Source organism: Conger conger, chromosome 3 (genome assembly GCF_963514075.1).
Source record: "Conger conger chromosome 3, fConCon1.1, whole genome shotgun sequence".
Taxonomy (NCBI): domain Eukaryota; kingdom Metazoa; phylum Chordata; class Actinopteri; order Anguilliformes; family Congridae; genus Conger; species Conger conger.
In genome coordinates this window covers 28,455,499-28,475,580 of record NC_083762.1, presented here as the reverse complement: position 1 = coordinate 28,475,580, position 20,082 = coordinate 28,455,499, and the positions used below count along the sequence as shown (strand labels likewise).

General features: G+C 46.3%; 2 protein-coding genes across 4 annotated transcripts in view; one reads left to right on the top strand and one right to left on the bottom strand.

Moving 5' to 3' along the window:
• Nucleotides 1–1,509: 1,509 nt before the first annotated feature.
• trim25l (tripartite motif containing 25, like) lies at nucleotides 1,510–11,338 on the top strand. 3 transcript variants are annotated; one of them, XM_061234193.1, is made up of 15 exons: nucleotides 1,510–2,192; nucleotides 2,494–2,589; nucleotides 4,018–4,251; nucleotides 4,623–4,782; nucleotides 5,384–5,419; nucleotides 5,942–5,980; nucleotides 6,093–6,164; nucleotides 7,051–7,089; nucleotides 7,706–7,759; nucleotides 8,008–8,067; nucleotides 8,185–8,286; nucleotides 9,261–9,311; nucleotides 9,523–9,594; nucleotides 9,952–10,017; nucleotides 10,490–11,338. In XM_061234193.1, exons 1-15 carry the CDS (start codon nucleotides 1,593–1,595, stop codon nucleotides 11,062–11,064), a joined length of 2,256 nt encoding a protein of 751 aa, XP_061090177.1. In that variant the 5' UTR covers nucleotides 1,510–1,592; the 3' UTR covers nucleotides 11,065–11,338. The 3 variants fall into 3 exon arrangements, with proteins under 3 accessions (XP_061090177.1, XP_061090176.1, XP_061090178.1); XM_061234192.1 differs by having other exon boundaries at nucleotides 7,703–7,759; XM_061234194.1 differs by lacking the exon at nucleotides 9,261–9,311 and having other exon boundaries at nucleotides 7,703–7,759.
• Nucleotides 11,339–13,574: 2,236 nt separating this feature from the next.
• LOC133123711 (trafficking kinesin-binding protein 2-like) overlaps nucleotides 13,575–20,082 on the bottom strand; it is a 27,710-nt gene continuing 21,202 nt past the window's right edge. Inside the window, 6 exon segments of the mRNA XM_061234191.1 lie at nucleotides 13,575–17,006; nucleotides 17,537–17,636; nucleotides 18,483–18,672; nucleotides 18,961–19,190; nucleotides 19,742–19,899; nucleotides 19,901–20,056. Of these exon segments, the coding sequence (XP_061090175.1) occupies nucleotides 16,262–17,006; nucleotides 17,537–17,636; nucleotides 18,483–18,672; nucleotides 18,961–19,190; nucleotides 19,742–19,899; nucleotides 19,901–20,056 (1,579 nt within the window). The 3' untranslated portion in view covers nucleotides 13,575–16,261.

The window sequence follows — 20,082 nt, the reverse complement described above, 5'->3', positions numbered from 1 at the left end:
TAATAATTTCCCGACAGGGTCGTGCTCGCGTCGGCCGTTTTACCACTCTGAAGGGCAAATCTTTTCTCATAACTGCCTCGTTCATCGGGTATTATCCCATTTATAGCACGGCTGACTTGCCAGAGTAATGTACGTCACTTTTTCGACAACTGCTTTGACATTTTGAACTAACTGAAAAACATTCATTGCATTAAGCGGGTATTGATTGTACCAATGCGTCTCCACAAGGTGGCACTATCAGTTATCTACTGACCTGTCACTGCCTTTTGAACAGTCAGTTCATTTCCCCTCACAGGTTTCACTTGAAATATCTGTATGAAGTACCTTTCCCGTAAAAAACATATCCTTTAGTAATTCTGCTCATACGTTTTCTTAGGTAATGGCATTCTGAATTCAAAACAGTCTTCATTTTTTTTTACACATTTAAGACATACAATGAATGCTAGTTTAGTTGTTTTTAGGAATGCAGATATAGTCTGGAGTATTTGAGTATCCTTATCAATGACGTGAAAAATCTATTTTTAAATGAAAGATCCGGGCTACTGGTCATTTGCCATCAGTCGCTACATCCTTATGTTCCACCCAGTTCCCTATGTGCCATTCTGTTTCTTTAAATCAGAACTCATACACTATCAAACATTTAAAAAACCGAAGTCTCTGTTGTATATACATTTGTTGTCTTTTCAATGTTGAATGATGTGTTAAAAATATCTTTATTTACTGATTACTGATTCATCTGACTCATGTGGAGGGACTTCATTATGGAGTAAAAATGTTTCTCCAGGCCCCAGTGATTGTCGAAATTGCTTTATGAATGGTATTTCTTATCATGGGGTTCATAGATTTACATGTTGAACCAATAGTTGTTTTTGTTTCATTATTGTGTCAGTTTCACCTGCTGAACATGCAGACAGTCAATAGCTCCCCCTCCTTATTTGCAATTCACATTTAAATCAGTTTGTTGGAATGCCAGTAAGGAGATCTACATTGTTAAAGCATTTCAGACAAGCAATGTGAGAAAACTAACCCCTCCCAGCACCATCAATTTCTCTACTCATGTATTTGTCATTCTTTGTAAGAAAGTGCTAACCACTCCCAAATTCACCATTTCTGCCATCTTGGAAAAGACCTTTGGGTAACACTTTAACTAATTAACTAATGTAGTATCTAACTGAGACTGTATAGCTTTGTTAATGTATTTGTAAATCATTCATTCATGTTAACAACTACCTGAGTTAATGCCTTATTGTGAAGCATGACCAACCTTTGTAATTTTCTCTGCATTTCTGTGTTATGAGTGTGTGCTGTATGACTGTACATTTGTATGTGTGTGATTCTTGCATGATAGTTTCTGTGTATGTAATTTTGTGTATCAGGCACTGAGTGACTCAAACTTGGGGCTGAAAAGCACAATCACTCCTGTTTTTCCCCCCAAACCTGTTCTCTCAGTTGCACTCCGCCTCCCTGCATATCTTTAGAATAAGGCTTCTCTTCCTGTCTACTTAGACACGTCTCTACGATACTCAGTGTCTTCTTGTGCCTGACGCTTGCCTCTCCTCATCTCTAGTCTGTGTGTCTTTGCCTCTTTCATCATGAGTACCAGGCTTTGGACAGAGGAGCAGTTTAACTGCCCTGTGTGTTTGGACCTGCCTCACGACCCGGTCACCATCCCCTGCGGCCACAGCTACTGCATGGACTGCATCAAGGACTACTGGGGGAAAGACGACCACGTGGGGATATACAGCTGCCCGCAGTGCCGGCAGACCTTCTGCCCCAAGCCTTCGCTCTCCAGGAACACCATGTTGGCAGAGGCTGTGGAGCAGCTGCGGCGTGGGGCCAGCGACTCCACACCAGCTCCCGAGCCCTCCTCCTCCTCCTCCTCATCCTCCTCCGCAATAGTCCCCTGTGACGTGTGCCAGGGGGACCCCCTCCCTGCGGTGAAGACCTGCCTGGTGTGCCTGGCGTCGTACTGCGAGCCTCACCTGAAGCCCCACCGGCAGGCGGCGGCGCTGAAGCGGCACGAGCTCATCAGCCCCACGGGGCAGCTGACGCAGAAGATCTGCCCCCAGCACAAGTACCTGCAGGAGTTCTACTGCCGCAGCTGCCAGGCCTTCATCTGCTGGCTCTGCACCAGCAACCAGCACAAGGACCATGAGACCACTTCCGCCAAGGCCGAGCGGATCGAACGGCAGGTGAGACCGGTCGCGTCACACACCTCACCCGGCCACATCGCTCAAAACCTCTACGCTTCCTATCTCGTAATCTGTTTTTATGAATTCAATCTGTTGTCTAAATTTTCACTGTTATCATGTGGGTTCATCTTTATGGTTGATGTGGCTGTATGATATAGATGTGTGCGCAACTGGTCTGGTGGCTGGAAGACACTGTAGTCAGAGAACATACCTATCTGCATTCCATTCTCTCTCAATCTCTGTCTTGTTCAATCTCAATCTTTCTCTCATTCTCTCTCTCTCTATCTGTGTCACGTTACAGAAGGAAATGGGTGAGGTACAGGCGGAGAATCAACAGAAGCTCCAGGAAAGAGAGAAGGAGCTAAAGGAAATGAAAACTGTTGTGGAGTGTCTCAAGGTGAGCCCTGAGCAAATTACAAGTTTAACAGGTCTTAACAGAATCACAGAAAACCAAACCCCAGTTCATTAGGGCCCACCCTAAATAAACATAATCCAAATCATGCTTTTGTGCCAGTTCCTTTCTCTACTCATTTGGACTGGCTGTGTTAGAGTTCACTGGTCACCTGCGTTTCTGATGCAGGGGTGGTTTTCAAACACTGGGTTACGATGATGCATGAACTCTATGTATGTCGCTTTCATTTAACATTCTCACTTGTCAAATTAAGCAATGCATCACACTAGGTACAGTGTACATGCAGCTGTTTTAAACATGTTAACCAATTTAAATGATTTTAAAATGTCAAACTTTTCAATTGTATTCGGGCGGGTTTATTTGGGATGTATTTACACATGAAGGGTCTTGAGTTTTGAGTTTGTTTGTGAGTGTGTGTGTGTGTGTGTGTGTGTGTGCGTGTGTGCGTGCGCATATTTTAACCCTTTCAGTCCCTGGAGTGCATACTGTAAAGGAGTGTGTGATGAGATTTGAGTGCAAATTGTAAAGGAGTGTGTGGTGAGATCTCAGTGCATACTGTAAAGGAGTGTGTGGTGAGATCTCAGTGTGTATTGTAAAGGAGTGTGTGGTGAGATCTCAGTGTGTATTGTAAAGGAGTGTGTGGTGAGATTTGAGTGCGTATTGTAAAGGAGTGTGTGGTGAGATTTGAGTGCGTATTGTAAAGGAGTGTGTGGTGAGATCACAGTGCGTATTGTAAAGGAGTATGTGGTGAGATCTCAGTGTGTATTGTAAAGGAGTGTGTGGTGAGATCTCAGTGTGTATTGTAAAGGAGTGTGTGGTGAGATTTGAGTGCGTATTGTAAAGGAGTGTGTGGTGAGATTTGAGTGCGTATTGTAAAGGAGTGTGTGGTGAGATTTGAGTGCGTATTGTAAAGGAGTGTGTGGTGAGATCACAGTGTGTATTGTAAAGGAGTGTGTGGTGAGATCACAGTGCGTATTGTAAAGGAGTATGTGGTGAGATCACAGTGCGTATTGTAAAGGAGTATGTGGTGAGATCACAGTGCGTATTGTAAAGGAGTATGTGGTGAGATCACAGTGCGTATTGTAAAGGAGTATGTGGTGAGATCACAGTGCGTATTGTAAAGGAGTGTGTGGTGAGATTTGAGTGCGTATTGTAAAGGAGTGTGTGGTGAGAGTGCGTATTGTAAAGGAGTGTGTGGTGAGAGTGCGTATTATAAAGGAGTGTGTGGTGAGATCACAGTGTGTATTGTAAAGGAGTGTGTGGTGAGATCACAGTGCGTATTGTAAAGGAGTGTGTGGTGAGATCACAGTGTGTATTGTAAAGGAGTGTGTGGTGAGATCACAGTGCGTATTGTAAAGGAGTGTGTGGTGAGATCACAGTGCGTATTGTAAAGGAGTGTGTGTTTGCGTTCAGCGCTCAGCAGACAGGGTGCACGGAGACTCGGAGCAGATCCTGAGTGAGCTGCAGCACTCCCTGGAGCGTCTGCAGGAGCTGGTACAGGAGGTGATGGACTCCAGAGGCCAGGATAAACTCAGGGAGACCCAGGACGTGGTGGAAAAGCTGGAGGCAGAGATCCGCGAGCTGAAAAGGAGAGACTCTGAGATGAGGCAGCTAGTCGCTTGCGAGGACAACATTCACTTCCTGCAGGTAAGTGTGTCCAGGGATTCACAACCCACTTCTCTGAAAAGATCTATTACAACACTTTCCCCTGTGACAGGTCCTCTCATGGTCATATCGCAGTATTTGCATTACCTTAGCATATCAGATACTAAAGACTCAAATTATTTACTTTACAAAGCACCACACATCAAGTGTCTCTCTTTTCCCTCCTCTCCCCCCCTCTTTCTCTCTCTCTATCTCTCCCTCTTTCTCTCTCTCTCGCGCTCTCTCTCCCTTTCGCCCCTCTCCCGCTCTCTCTCTTGCGCTCTCTCTCTCCCTTTCGCCCCTCTCCCGCTCTCTCTCTCTCATTTTGTTTATCTCTGACCCCTTCTCCCCCGTTTTTCACTCTTCTCCTGCAGAACTTCAAGACTCTCTGCAGCCCCTTTGAGGGAGGTGAGCTGCCCACCGTGACTGCCAGTCCCGACGCTTCTTTTGAGCCTGTGTGCACAGTCTTGGTGGAACTACGCAATAAAATAGAGGATCTTTGCAACCAAGATCTGTGCCAGATCACCAAGACAGGTGAGCCAACTTAAGACCATATAATAGAATAGGCAGATGTTGAGATGTTACCTCAGTGGTAGAAATCAGAGACAAGCTTCTCCAACTGTGCAGTGATGACAACCAGAACAAGTTGCTCAATGCCAACAGGGAGCCTGTAACTGAGATAGAACATTGTTCTTGGGTTTTGGGGGGGGGGGGGGGGGGGGTAGAACTCAGAGGAGCTCTCAATGGATGTTGTTGGACGGAGTTATCATCTTAACAGCAACACCAGGGGTGGTTGGTGAGCCTATATTGGCTCTCAAAAAATGAAAACAACAATGTCCGATCCACGCAGGAAGCCGGGTTAGCCAGAAAGAATCCACCAATCAACATTGAAATTGTTGTACTGGTTTTCTTGAACGTGCACTGATTGGTGGAGCTCCTTTCAATGTGGTGATGTCACAACTTTATTAACACTGCTGAAGACCTAGAAATGTATCTGGGTGCTAAATAATTTTGTGCTTTAAAACCAGTGAAACAACCTAATTCTAAAGCTCACATGCAATCAGTGCAAAGCTGAAGGCACAGTAATGACCTTGAGTCCTTTATTTTAATTCCTGCACCTCTTTTTTTACTACAGTGGAAAACATGCAGCCATTTACGCTTGGGGACACAGGTAATGCCAGTATGAAGACACATTGCCATCATGCATACAGTATATTCACACTGTGGCACAAAATTGTGGTTGGCCACTGCACACGTGGTGAACAGACAGCACAAACTCCAAAGAAACTGTTGGATTACTGCCTTTAATTAAACAGAAAATCTCATTGAACCAAAATAAGTCCACAAATAGGGGAAAAGGCCAATCTGGCAACTGAAAACATACTAGAGGGATGTCCCAAACTGATAAAAAAACCCCAGCTCTAAAAAAGTACACCTTGCACAACCACAAGAACTTCCCCAAATACCAACCTCCCTTAGGCCTGAACCAGGCCTCTTATGTAGCCCATTGATTTAGGTAATTGGCCATAGCTATGGTGATTACAATGCTGTAGGTAGATCACAGCTGTAGGCACCTGTTGGTAGGGTCGTGCTACTCCCTGGTGCACCTTAATTTACCTTCATTGCACCACAGCACCCACATGCTATGACTCTATAGCCAGTGCAAAGACTCTCTCTCTCTCTCTCTCTTCAGTCAAGAATGCTGCTGGTACGAAGTTTTCATTTTTAAAAAGTAAGTTTCTTTTGTTGTCCCCGTCCCTTATATGTGCTCTCATCTTACAACTTTTTAGAGCATGCATATGCTGTCACACTCAATGCTATTTCTTGGTTTGTTTGCTCTGTAGTATTTGGACGGAGCTCCAGGAACACAGATAAACAAGGTACCTCTGTGACGGCCCGTGCTGTGGAAAGACGAGGTGAGTCACACCCTCAATCCCTAAACACACACCCTGCAGCCCCCATCCTGTCCAGCCACACAGAGAATGAACAGTGGGCAATAAAGAGAAAGGATGGATGAATTCTACACAGCCAAACACACATGACACAAAATAAATGCGAGTAACTTAATATGCGATTTGCGTAATCTAAAGCTTTGTGAACTGTCAGTCAACAAACAGGGTGGCCTGTAGCGTAGGGGTCAAGGTAATTGACTGGGACAGGCAAGGTGGGTGGTTTGAATCCCAGTGTAGCCACAATAAGATCCACACAGCCGTTGGGCCCTTGAGCAAGGCCCTTAACCCTGCATTGCTCCAGGGGAGGGTTGTCCCCTGCTTAGTCTAATCAACTGTATGTCGCTCTGGATAAGAGCGTCTGCCAAATGCCTGTAATGTAATGTAATATCAGCATCGTGGTTCCTCACTTTTTAGTCGCCACAGACGAGCCACCAAACTTACGCAGACAATGGATTACAAGTTATTAATTTCATTATTTGTGTTACTTTCTTTGGCAGTACGTCTGTATTGTCTTATTTTCTAATATGCAAAGACTGCTGGGGAATATGACTGTGCATGTTGTTGTACAATGTCATGTATTCTATTGTTTTTATCATACAGAGATGTGAAATTATGCAGCTGAAAGCTAGTTTCTGCTGTGAACTTTAAAGGTTAAGTGTAACTACTAGGTGGTTGTGATGAGGCATTCAAGCTACAAATAAGTGAGTCAAAATGCATTATGAACACAAAAGCGGCTCACAGAAAAGAGAATGGATGAATGGCTTACGAAAAGCAGTCGCCAACTCATCCAATCAATGCTGTAGAGAAAGGCGAAAATAAAGCAGCCAAATAATGGATCACTTTGTTACAGGTTTGCGAGCTCCGGACGTCAGGAGCAGGGACACACGAGGTGGGCCTCTTCAGTTTGTTCATTAAGATATGTATGAGTGTATGCTCACAATGATGTATGTTAACGTTTATGGTTTGCGTGTGTATGTAGTGCAGTGCAGTCTTTAGGTATTTGGACAGTGGCACAATTTCTGTTCTTTTTCTGAAATGAATAATAATACATTTCATTTTCATAATACGAATATTAGCTTAATGTGCAGTCTGTCACCTTTAATTTGAGGGTATTTACATCCATATCAGGTGATCCGTGTAGGAATTACATCCTTTTTATACGTAGTCCCCCCATTTTATGGGACCAAAAGTAAGACAGTTGGATTCTCAGCTGTTTCTGATTAGTCCGGTTTATTTAATTGCTTCCTTAGTGCAGGTATAAGAAAGATTTCAGTGTCTAGTCTTGATATGAGGCTTTTCACTTCAAATCCAATGTACTGGAATACAGAGCGAAAAGAACAGAAATTTTACCACTGTCCAAATACCTATGCAATGCACTGTATATGTGTATTGAATACACTGTGCACACTTGTCTGTGTATATGTGTGTGTGTGCGCGTGTGTGTGTGTGTATGAATACAGCATGTATGCACTGTTCATGGTCTGTGTGTGTGCCTCCTTCAGCAGCGTCACCACGCCCACATCGAGCTCACAACGTGGAAAGGAGAGAGAGAGAACAAGGTAAGGGAGAAGTTAGCAACACACACACTCTCATATACACAAATACTTTCATACAAACAGATGCAGGGTGCATACATGACTGTATGTCAATGTTTATGATCTGCGTGTGTGTGTGTGTACTGTATGTGTACAGCATACACGGTGCACACTGGTATATGTATATGTGTGTGTGTGTGCGTGTGTGTGTACATGAAGTACAGTACAGAATGTCTGCACCGTTCATCATCTGTGCATCTCTGCATCAACAGACAGAGCGTCGCCACGCCCACGTCGAGGTAGAGATGTAGAAAGGACAGAGAGAGAACAAGGTAAGTGAGAAGTTAGCAACACACACACTCTCATATGTACAGATATATCCATAAAAACAGAATCATAGATACATGCACACACGCAAATGCTGATGTATAGATTTATGTTTTCTCCAGCCAGTCAACAGAGAGGGATGGAGTCTCAGAGGAGAGCTGACCCCGCAGTTGCCCACCCTGTGGTCCATCCTGGGGCAGGAAGTGTTGCGGGGCAATATGGAGGTAACTGTCAGGCTGGCAAATAGGACCCAGGCTGGGGCTATTCAAAGCAGGGGTCTGGAGTTATCCTAGCATGGAGTGGGCAAGTACACCTTTGGACAGATAACAAATCCTTTTACAGGGCCCACAGACCATTCACACACTTTTGTACCTACGTACATAATTTAGACTCTCCAATTAGCCTACTGCATGTATTTAGACTGTGAGAGGAAAGCAGTGTGTCTGGAGGCAACCCACGCAGACATGGGAAGAACATGCACATAGAACTCCACACAGAAAGCCCCTCGGTTGGGATTCAAACTCAGTATCGGGTTGGTCAGTTGAGAGCAATACCGATTGAGGAAATGAAAAGCAGAGACTGGATATGCATCCAGGCATCATCAAATAATTCCTGAGATTTAATAATAGGAACCATACAGAAAGAAATCACAAAAACAGGATAGGGGTTTCTTGTCAAGACCATTAGGAGCATTGTTCTCGAAGATACACATCTATCTGGCTTCAAGTTAAGCACATAAAACCAGAAACTTTGTGACAAGTTAAATGTTTCCTGGAAAACTCTTTCCAGTGAGAACAATTTTATCGTATTTGAATACACATTAACGTAGTATAGGCCTGCTAGTTTCCAGGCCTATTAGATTGGTGTGTGTGAGAAAATGACACCTTTTCAATTGAATGTGCTTTGTTGACATACACATGGTAAATATTGGCAAAAAAACAAGTAGTACAACAGTAGCATTAAAGCATGAACAATAATTGATACTATAGTTAAAATAAAATAGAATAGTCATATTATGCAGTATATGTGTTGTCACTGGTGCAGTATGATAGTGTAAGGCTACACACAAAAACGTATCAACCCTACAATGTAAATTAAATGTGATTAAATACTGCATAATAAAGCAGTAGACTATTGTAGTGTGTTCATAAGAGTGTGAAGATGGTTTGTTACTGATTGAAGCTGTATATTTTTACAGGGGGTGCAAATGGAACAACTGGTCCAGTAACAGCTGCACTGATACAGCAAGGTCTCTAAATCTTATGAGCACAGACCAATAGACAGCAAAGAGAAGCTAGTTCTATCTGTGAAGAGAAATGGCTACATGTATAGCAGAACTCAGGCAATCATATTGTATCTACATGAGACACACTCAAAGTTAGTTATGGCATTTTTACATGATCTTAAACCAGGTGCCTCCATGATGTGGGTGGCAAATAATGACATTCCTCTCTCTGTAGTCATACCTAATCCCAGTCTATTCCTGGACGACACTCCGACTGATACCATGATGAACCCAGCATTCCCTGAATGTGAGTGCTGCATTGCTTTTCCCTACTCGTTTATGCATTACCATCCAATTTTGTTTCTCCTTGGGGATAATAAAAGTGTTAAAACAGAATGGATAGATTACAGTGTGCTTAACTGCAGTTTAAACCCCAAGGCCGCCCATATACCCATTTTACAATTAGAACTGCTCGTCAGTGAAATAAGGATTAGCTGTTCCATTTGTAATGCGATTTTATGGCGCAGGGGTATCAAAGTCTGTCTTAACCCTATTCTCTTTTTTAATTGTTACATTGATGTTACATTCCACCTGGTCATCCTAACCCTCTTTGTTTTCCCTGAAGTGGCATGTGCTGAGTCTCTCTCTTCTTCTTCTTCCACAGTGACAGAAATCTCCCTTCAGAGCCTGCAGGCCCCAGCACCCAGGACTAGAGCAGAGTTTTTACAATGTGAGTACAGTTCATCTCTACATCTCTACATCCTACAGTCCACTGAACCAGGGCTCTACCTCCCTGGAGTTTTCACCATCACTCACCGCCAGCTAGCAGCCGATTATACAGTAGTTACCTGGGGGAGTTTCAGTTTAGTTTGTAGTTAGTAAACATATATTTACTCCCATTTGAAGAAATACCCCTGGATTCTCTTTTAAGATGAAAACAAAAACCAGCGGGCTTTCCAGGACCACGTCTGTAGACCCTTTTACTGAGCTTTTCAATCACTGAACGACCACACCCTCTAACCCTGGGTGTCCACCACTCTTTATCTGAAAAGGATGCAGGTTTTTGTTTTAGCCCAGCATTGAGACACCTGATTCTACTTATCGGGGGCTTGAGGACCATTAGTTAATTAGGCGTGGTAGTGCTGCGTTGGATTGGATACCACTGTTCTTACACGTTTCTCTGTTCCACCCATTACGTACAGACGCCTGCAAGCTGACCCTTGACCCCGCCACCGCCCACCGCCGCATCAGCCTATCAGAAGGCAACACCAAGGCCACGCTGCAGGGGTCGACCCAACCGTACCCGGACGTGCCCACGCGCTTCGACAGCTGGACGCAGGTGATGTGCCGTGACCCCCTGACGGCCGACCGTTGCTATTGGGAGGTGGAGTGGCGCGGGCGGGGCTCTGCCGTGGGCGTGGCCTACGCGCCCATGGCGAGGAAGGGGGCGGACGGCCGTGCGGGGCTGGGCTACAACGCGCTCTCCTGGAGCCTGGAGCTGTCGGACACCTGCTGCGCCGCCATGCACCACAACGAGAAGCACGACATCGCTGTGGGATACTCGCCTCGCGTGGGCGTCTTCCTGGACCGCAGAGCCGGGACGCTGGCCTTCTACAGCGTGGCGGACAACATGTCGCCCCTGTACACTTTCGAGAGCGGCTTTGTGGAGGCCCTCTTCCCCGCGTTTGGAGTGGGCAGTGGAGTGGGCATCGGCCTGGACTTCGCCATGGGCCAATTCAGCTCACTCACCGACAGCATTAAGATCTGTCCTCTCTGAGGCACACTGTATTTCACTGATTCAGGACAAACACAGATGTTTTGCAGTCATGCTCTATTGCTGTAAACTGCCATCATACTGAATATTACATTTCCCAATTAGATTGTAACATGTGCGAGTATCATTAATATCAAAAACATTATTTTTATTATTATCATGCTGGTTTCACACTTTATTTAATGAAAAAGGTATTGCTGTGTGAAGAATGCATTAATGAAAAAATAGGTGACTAGGTGCTATGTACATAAACCTGCAATAAAAGTGCTAAAACAAAGTCTTTCTGCGATTGTCTTGTAAAAACTGAATAAAATAATCCATACATTTGCTTAGCCCACAGCCCACACTGACTGGCATTAAGATGAGAAAAATGACCTTTACTTAATCGTGTGCCTCAGCACTCTTCACATTTATTTTACATTACATTATTGGCATTTGGCAGATGCTCTTATCCAGAGCGACGTTCAACAAATTGCAAAGTGCATACCCATCACCAGGAACAAGTGCTCTGTCAGTCCCTAGATGGAAGTACAATTTCAAGTGCTAAGACTGCACACACGGTTGAAGATTTTGAACTTAAATTAAAGAAGAGGCTTGTACTTTGAGACAGAACTAATTTGTCCCAGCATGTACATACAGTGTACACAAAAGATACACTAAAATACAAAAACTTACAAAGCGCCTTATGTTTTATTATTTAGTACCAAATATCGTCCACAGATCTCTCCAAATGCAAAACATCTGCATATATTTTTGTCCACACATGAATGATCAGAAAAGTCATACATTTTTAAAATGTAAAGAAAATGTACCATCATGTGTGTTTTATTCACATATTCACATTTCCAAAATGTCCAGCATGTCCAAAATGTCCAAAACATTCTCCAAAAAGGATTACTCACCCTACTGCTTTCTAACCAACTTGCATCACATTTAAGAAGGAACTTTATTTAAAAATTAGGTTAACCAGAACCCCGTTAGCCAGTACAATTACAGGTTTATCTAAGTCCAAATCCTATCCTATCTGTATATTCATTCTGCCATGCCAACATTGTGAATATCATTGTGATATTCCTAAACTGTCCGTCACCAGCAAATGACAAATTATACCTAGTTGTAAAGGGTAGGAAACCTTGTACAAGAAACTTACCATGTTTTACATTAGTTAGGTACTGAAATGACCTAGCAATGCATTTACACAACAATATGAAGTTCAAGATTGCATTCACTTAGGTATAGTCCTGAAAAAATACATACAGTGGGTCAGGATCTGTATCTTATTTTCAGGTTGTCCTCCAAGAAGTACTAAAATCCTTTGCCTTTGAATGGATCTCTATGGCAATTGGGGGGGGGGGGGGGACTTGATTCAGCTGTAAATTACACTGATACAGTATGGAACACATTTGTTGGCTAAAGGCCTTTAAGTCATGAAGGGTCCAATGTGTCAAATGAGCCTCAAACCACAGTGCTGCTGCCAGATATGCAGTATACAAAAATCACTGTTTGTCCTGAATATTTTTTTTATAAGTTCAACTGGAAAATTTGTCCAGAGAAACAATTCTGTTCATATCTTTCATACCACAACCCACGTGTAGTTGCCCTGATTTGTTCCTTACCTGGAGCCATTGATCCAACTTTTGTTATGGTCTGCATGAGTTTCCTCAGGGTCCTCCAGAATTCTCCCACACTTCAAAAACATGCAGGTTAGGTTAACTGGAGTCTAAATTGCCCCAAGGAAAGAGTGTGTGAGTGAATGCTGTGTGTTCGCACTGTGATGGGCGGCCTGTAGCATAGTGGTTAAGGTAAATGACTGGGACACGCAAGGTTCGTGGTTCTAATCCCAGTGTAGCCAGTATAAGATCTGCACAGCCTTTGGGCCCTTGAGCAAGGCCCTTAACCCTGCATTGCTCCAGGGGAGGTTTGTCTCCTGCTTAGTCTAATCAACTGTAAGTCGCTCTGGATAAGAGTGTCTGCCAAATGCCAATAATGTAATGTAGTGTAATGTAATGTAATGATGGATCAGCAGCCTGTCCAGGGTGTATTCCTGCTCTCACCCACTGCATGCTGGGATAGGCTCTAGCATGACCCTGACCAGGAATCAGCGGGTTAGATAATGGGTGGATGTCATGATAAAAACTTAAAGCACATACCCTGGATTGGCAAGGCAATGCACATGTGAGGCTCTGCGTAGCAACTGGTGCTATACAGGTCAACTGAAAGGTAAAATTATCTAAGCACACAGTCAGAGCTCCCCTTTGCAGGTACATAAAACCGTAATACCTTATATAATAGAAATTGTTTCAAAAACATGACTGTAACTCCCACAAGATGTTTGGCAGATCAAAAAAAACTTTAACCCCCCCCCCCAAAAAAAAATGTTTGGCTCTCCCTATAATGACGAATACCTGAACAGAAGCACTGGTCCTGCCAGTTGATGCTAGTCGGGCATCAACAACGTCACTTCCGTGAGGAACTATCACTTCTGCTTTGACACAAGAAGAAGAAACACTTGATTTTTTCCTTTTTCTTTATTTAAAAAGAGACAGCCGAATGACTAATACTGATACATTTGTTGGGGGCAGGCACAGAGGAGTTATACAACAGTCTTTCTACCCATGCAAAGAGCTGCAAAGATCTGCAGGACACACCCGGTCTGAGCTTCCCCTCACTCAGACATCCCTTCCTGAAATGAAGCACTACAACCACATCAGCCGTGAGCACCACTCGTACCGAGATGACCTGATAACAATAATATTTCAAAAAAGTCCTAATAGGAGGCTATATCTCGATCTCCTGATAGGCCATCTCTACAGAAATGCATGCGTGTGTGTGCCTCACGGACAGTGAGTGCAGCAGTCCTTTCCGGGAAGACTCAGAGGGGAATCAGCTCACAGAGATGAGCTTGCTGCCGCTTTCCAGCTCAGAGTACCCTCTTAGTTCTAAGCCACAGGTGGAGCACTATACTGTGTGCTACTAAGTTCTAACCCAGAGTGTCAAACTCAACGTCTGGAGTTCTCTGCATATGCTATCTAAATAAAACATGTGGGCAGGGCAACAACATCAGTATTCAACTGTGGCTTATCACCTGCAGGACTGTATATAAAAAAAAAAAGCATGCTGAGAAACAATTTGGTTCATGTAGTATCAGCGAGCTAGGGTTTGTGTGAAAGTTCCCAGGAAGCCAGGAGTTTGGAGTTCTGCTCTAAAAGCTGCGAGCGACCGCTGACTCACTCGCGCACACACAGTGCTCCAGAGCGAGACAGCCGTTCTCATCTCCACTTCAGATGGCAGCCAATGAAACACATCCCAGTTCCATTTTGTAAACCGAAACAGTTTTGGTTTGCACAGATATAGCTTTAAAACATTTCAAATTTGTCTACCCTTAATCCATAATTTGTACAACAAAACAAAAACACACCCATATGTAGGCTACATATATATTAAAATTAACAGCAGTAACTGAAACACAATGTTATTTAAAACTCATAAACTGTCTCTGTAATGCTCATTTACACTCATATTACATGTAGTTACATAGTCATCTGTTCTGACCTCAGATTATTAGATAATCTTATTAATAATAACAGACATTAATGAAAAAATATTTTAGTGCTGTTAGAGAAAACAGAATGTACTGGATATCTAAAGACTCCAGGGCCAAATGTCATACACAGGTAACCACCATCTCCTTTGTTTACTTAAAATATATCAACTACTCATTCTCTACTCTCTAGACAAAACGTCCCTTGGATGGTCTTCCCCTCAGCTGCCCAGTATAGCTGCCCAACCTTCAACCGCCACAATAGGGAACCACATTTGAGAACCGTAGAACGAGAGCACACTCACATTTCAGCAAACCGTCACTACTCCCTAAAGGCCCAAACTGTGACGTCCTGGTTCCCCGAACGTCACACGGACACAGAAGCCCACCTACACCAGACTAAAACACAGTGGTTCTCACAGTGGGCCGTACGGGGGTTCAGGTGAAGCCGGCTTTCACACCGTCTTTGGGTCAGTGCCACAGCTCCACCACCGCAGTGGCACATGGGAGTCGGAGTTCCATTCTAGGGAGTTTCATCTTCCCACAAACCTCCGCTCCATAGGTCAGGTGGCATGCAGACATGTTGGCTCTCACCTCATTTTAATATGCATATATAGCAACACATTCATAAATATGGAAAGCCCTGGGCTTGTCTGTCAGGTAAAAGTAATTTCCGTGTTGAACACGAGTAGTGTGTATAGCCCCTTATAAGCCAGCTTAGCCGGCTGCTTCAGTCACAGACTACGTCGTAGCCTTCAGGCCAGTCTCATCACAGCAAGCTGGAGATGAGTGACAGGACCTCCAGCGGGCAGGAAATGACACGTTCCTATGCTCTGTCACTGTGGTAGACCTCGCACCACGCTGTGCAAATGTCACAGGCCGTGCCCAAAGCATCCCAGGGCCTCCGGCTAGTATTGCACAAACCAAACAACAGCAAAACAAAGGAACAACCTGAGGTCCACTCAAAAGATAATACTGAAATTCTTTAGCTGAAGGTGTGACCTCGCATAATGCAGGTAAAATATGGCAAGCAGCCTTGTCTCACAGGAAATGACAAGGCGTCAGGTATTTACACGGCAATCTGCCATTATCGGCCTCCTACAGCTGCTAAAAACCCTGGACACACTCTCCACTATTCACTTTCTCTTTCCTTCCTTCCATTGTCACCTCCCTTTTCCTTCTTTCTCCACGTTCCATCCCTTCTTCCACTGGAACCTACACGCACGGAAAACAGCCAACCCCTCTGCTCCTCTCTTTCTCTCACTTTCTCTTGCCTTCCTCGACTTTTCTTCTCCCTCTCTTGCACTATGGTGCCCAGAGCCTAGCAGCGGACGGACACGAACAAACCTGAGGACGTACAGAGCAGGCCTGCCCAGCCAGGTCCAGGAGGAAGGATAGACACATGGCTGCAAGCGAGCTCACCCAGGCAGAAAAAGCTCCCCTTCATACGTGAACAACACTTTAGTGCTTACTGAGAAAGAAAAAAAACCCTGCAAAAAAATATTTTTACATTTTCATAAATTGTGCTTAAAGGAAACAATAGAAGATTCAAGTGCCGCATTTCCCTTCCGATAGGTTCCTCTTTCGGCCCCTGTGTCGGTCAGCTTCCAGGGCTGTATATAAGGAAGGGTCACGTGCTTCAGTATAGAATGTCACCCATCAATCACTCTTCAGTCTCTCCTCTTGGGCGAGCTCTTCAGACTGTGTGGAGGTGGAGGAGGAGGATGTTGGGGGGAAGCTCTGCTCTTTCAGGCTGCCCCAGGAGGGAATGGGAAGGGAGAGACTGGGCAGGGTCGGGTGTGAGGGACTGCAGAGGGGCGGGCCCCGGCCACCGGCAACCATGGCGGGAAGGCTCTGGTTCCGGCGGAGGCCGTCCAGCAGGCTCCCGCCGCCCGTCGCCAGGAAGGTGGCCGAGTCCTGGCGACGGAGCCCCTCCGACTCCGCCCCCTGGAGCACCTTGGCGAATCCCAGCCGGCGCACCTGCTCCACCAGGTTGACGCTGACACGGCCGGGCTTGCGGGTCCGAGGGGGGGGGCGGGCGGGGCTGGGCGGCTCGGGGCGGGGCCGGCCCAGGGTCAGCCCGTACACCTCCTGCAGGAAGAGCTCGGCCGGCCGCGAGGCCAGGAAGTTGTCGGTGGAGGCGGGGCGCGTCTCGAAGGGCGCGGGCGAGGGGGCGGGGGAGTTGGGCGGGGTGCTGGGGGACGGGCGGGGGCCGGGTTTGGCCTGGGCGGAGATGCCCTTCTCCAGCAGGAGCCGGGCCAGCCCGCGGGGCGTGGAGGAGGAGCGGCGAGGGGGGAAGGAGTCGCCCAGGCTGAGCCGGCACGGAGTCACCGGGGTGCTGGGGCCCGCCCGCAGGGAGCTGGGCCTGTTCTCACGCGCAGACATGGAGGGACACGACATGGAGCTGCAGCAGAGAGAGGGAGAGAGAGAGAGAGAGAGAGGGAGAGAGGGGGGGAGAGAGAGGGAGAGGGAAAGAGGGGGGAGAGAGAGAGAGGGGGAGAGGGAGAGGGAGAGAGAGGGAGAGAGAGAGGGAGAGGGAGAGGGAGAGAGGGGGGGAAGAGGAGAGAGAGAGAGGGGGGAGAGGAGAGCGAGAGAGGGAGGGGGGGAGGAGGACAGAGAGAAAGAGGGGGAGATAGAGAGGGGAATTGAGAGATAGAGAGGGGGGATAGAGTGGGGGGAGAGAGGGAGCGAGGGAAAGAGAGGAAGAGGTGAGAGGAGGAGAGATAGATAGAAAGAGAGAAGGAATGGAGAGAGAAAGCGCAAGAATTATATTTAATTGTACGAAGACATAAATGCAGATGTTATTATAAATAAACAGAAGACATATCGGGCTATACATGTACACAGTCATGTATAGCCTGATTTACAGATTATGACAAGAATGGCCAAAGTCCTAAAGGCCTACTCTGTTGAGAGGTTGCTCAGGGCTTTTACCTTGAGGTGACCTGGGTGACATCACAGGGGTGCAGGATCCTGCAGGTGGTAAAAGTGTAGGTGGAGAAGGTGGAACCCAGACATTTTCCAGGGTTCTGAGCTGTAGAGAGAGAAATGATATCTTCATGTTCACCTGCACATACGCACAATGCACCCTAAATACAGGACTATCACACCTATGACTACTCTATGAACTATTCCCACTCACCATGACTATACTCTATGAGCACCCACTCACCCACATCATGCTGCCTATGACTATGACTATGCACACCCTGTGATAGCACCTACATTATACTTCTGATTGATAAATCCAGGTGTTCTTCATGAATCTGGAAGCAGTGTCTAAAACAGCAAATGCGCAGAACACGCTATTTTATAGTAAATACACAGTATATCAGTGATACAAAACTGTGTCATGCCACTTCACATATATTATACCGTATATCAAACATCCAAGAAGTTTTGGAGATGGTTTTGAAGTTATAACCAAACTTTGGTGAAAATGCAACCCATTTTAAGATTACAATCACTCAACTGTGTTACCAATCAACTCTGTTACCTTTCATTTTAGGGGTTAACATAATAGTTTGGCAAAATATAGAGCCAGTGAAGACCTATACTATGATATAAGAACCATTTCTCTACGGTCCACATTAATGGAAATGAATGGCAAGTCAAATCATGGAGTAACCTACACAGACCCTTTTTTTACATGTACTCTGCAGAAGTATAAAACATAAGATAACATAAGGGCGAGAACAGGCCATTCAACCCGGCAATGCTTGTCTTTTCCTACCAAGTGTACCTAATACTTAGTTTGCCTAAAAGCGAAATAGTATCAAGCACCGTATCAAGCCTGGTCTTGAGAAACCCCAGGCGAGTGTGTTCCACACAGCGACCACTCTGTGAAAATGAACAGCTCTGACTGCGTGCTTGGCCTTACCTGAAGAGGGTGTCGTTGTGCAGAGGATCTGTGACGCGGGTGGGAAGGGTGCAGAAGACGTGGAGGCGACCGAGGAGGGAGGAGGGGGGGCAGGGGAGGCGCGGCGAGCCGGGGACGAGGGCTGGGAGCTCGCAGGGGAGCCGAGGGGCCTCCTCTCCCTCTTCTCCTCGGGGGTGGAGGCGCACTGCACCTGGGAGCAGGGATGAGAAAAACCCACGTTTTTCATGATCGAGTAATTGGCAGGTGGTACGAACGCATAATCGGTGATTGGGATATGTACCTATGTCAAGAATTCAAGTCAATTATACGTTTTCCACGTGCAGGGATGAATGACATTGGATGCACGCATTCCACAGTCTATATAGCTGTGCTGAACCTTGCACCGCAACATCGGTTCAGCTCAGTTCAAAAAACATTAAATTGATTCTTGGCGTCATGAACGAGTATTCGATATTTGATTATTCAGTCCCATCCCTACCTGGAAGGTGATCCCTCCCTCCTCCTCCTCCTCTTCGCCCTGTTTCTCACGCTCTCCGTTGTCCCTCCGGACAGCCGCCTCTTCCTCGTCCTCCTCCAGGTCGTTGAGGTGGTACACGGCGTCCTGAGGCAGGGGCCGGAACCCTTTGGTGACCACGCCCGGGTGGGGGTCCAGGATGGTGGCCAGGTGGGGCTGGGCCAGCTGCTGCCAGTGGTGCAGCGTCAGAGAACCTGAGAGTGACGCCAAGGGGTCAGAGGTCATCCAAACAATCACTAGCCATCAGAAACTGAGTCTGATGAGTTCCCACAGCCGGTATTTGATGTGTTCCACCTCATGGACACCCACAACAACTAATCAGGTTTTATCATCCAGAGTGCCATGGAAGCACAATTGCTTTAGCTTCTGTAAAGTCGCTTATCTTTTTCATTGGTGTTTGCACCCTTTTCCAAAGAGCACCTGGCATCAACCCGAAATCTAACACGCATAGCCATTTCATTTCTTCGAGCGCTTAATTCTGCTTCAACTAATCAAGGCCTTGGATTAGTTGCATATGTTGTGCTTGAGATGGAACACATCAAATACCTGGACTGGATGAGGGTAATGGAGGAAAGGTTTGGGAACCACTGGTCTGAACACTCTCAGGTTTCCTTGCCTCTCCATGGAGACTAGAGGACAAAGTGAAGCTTGTGCAGAGCTAGTGGCTGACAGTGAGCCATGAGCTTTCTGACTCATCCTGCTTGGCTCTCATTGTGGAATGTATGTGCAGTTTTGGGAAGAGTACCTTCCATGGGCTTGACGATCTGCAGCTTCTCGGGCAGGAAGGTCTTGAAGCAGCCGGAGGCGGAGGAGAGGTCGGAGGCGCTGGCGAAGGAGAAGACGCTTCCGTGGGGGGAGGAACAGCCGCTCCCCGCCTCCGCCGTCTCGCACCCCTCCCCACCCCCCCTCCCCCGCCAGCTTCTGCAGCTTCCTGTCCCGCTCTGCCTGGAAGAACTGCCGCTCGCACAGGAAGTTCTGCCGCCGCAGGGAGAGGCGGTGCAGCGCAGACGCCAGGTCACTTCCTGTCGAGGAGCTGGGCTGCCCAGGCCGCGTCCCCTCCCTGCCACGCACGCACAAACATCTCCT

Coding starts and splice junctions, on each gene's coding strand:
- trim25l (XM_061234192.1), top strand. CDS start 1,593: ATGAGTACCAGGCTTTGGACAGAGGAGCAGTTTAACTGCCCTGTGTGT. Junction 8,068..8,184: donor AAGGACAGAGAGAGAACAAG/GTAAGTGAGAAG, acceptor TGTTTTCTCCAG/CCAGTCAACAGAGAGGGATG. Junction 9,595..9,951: donor GAACCCAGCATTCCCTGAAT/GTGAGTGCTGCA, acceptor CTTCTTCCACAG/TGACAGAAATCTCCCTTCAG.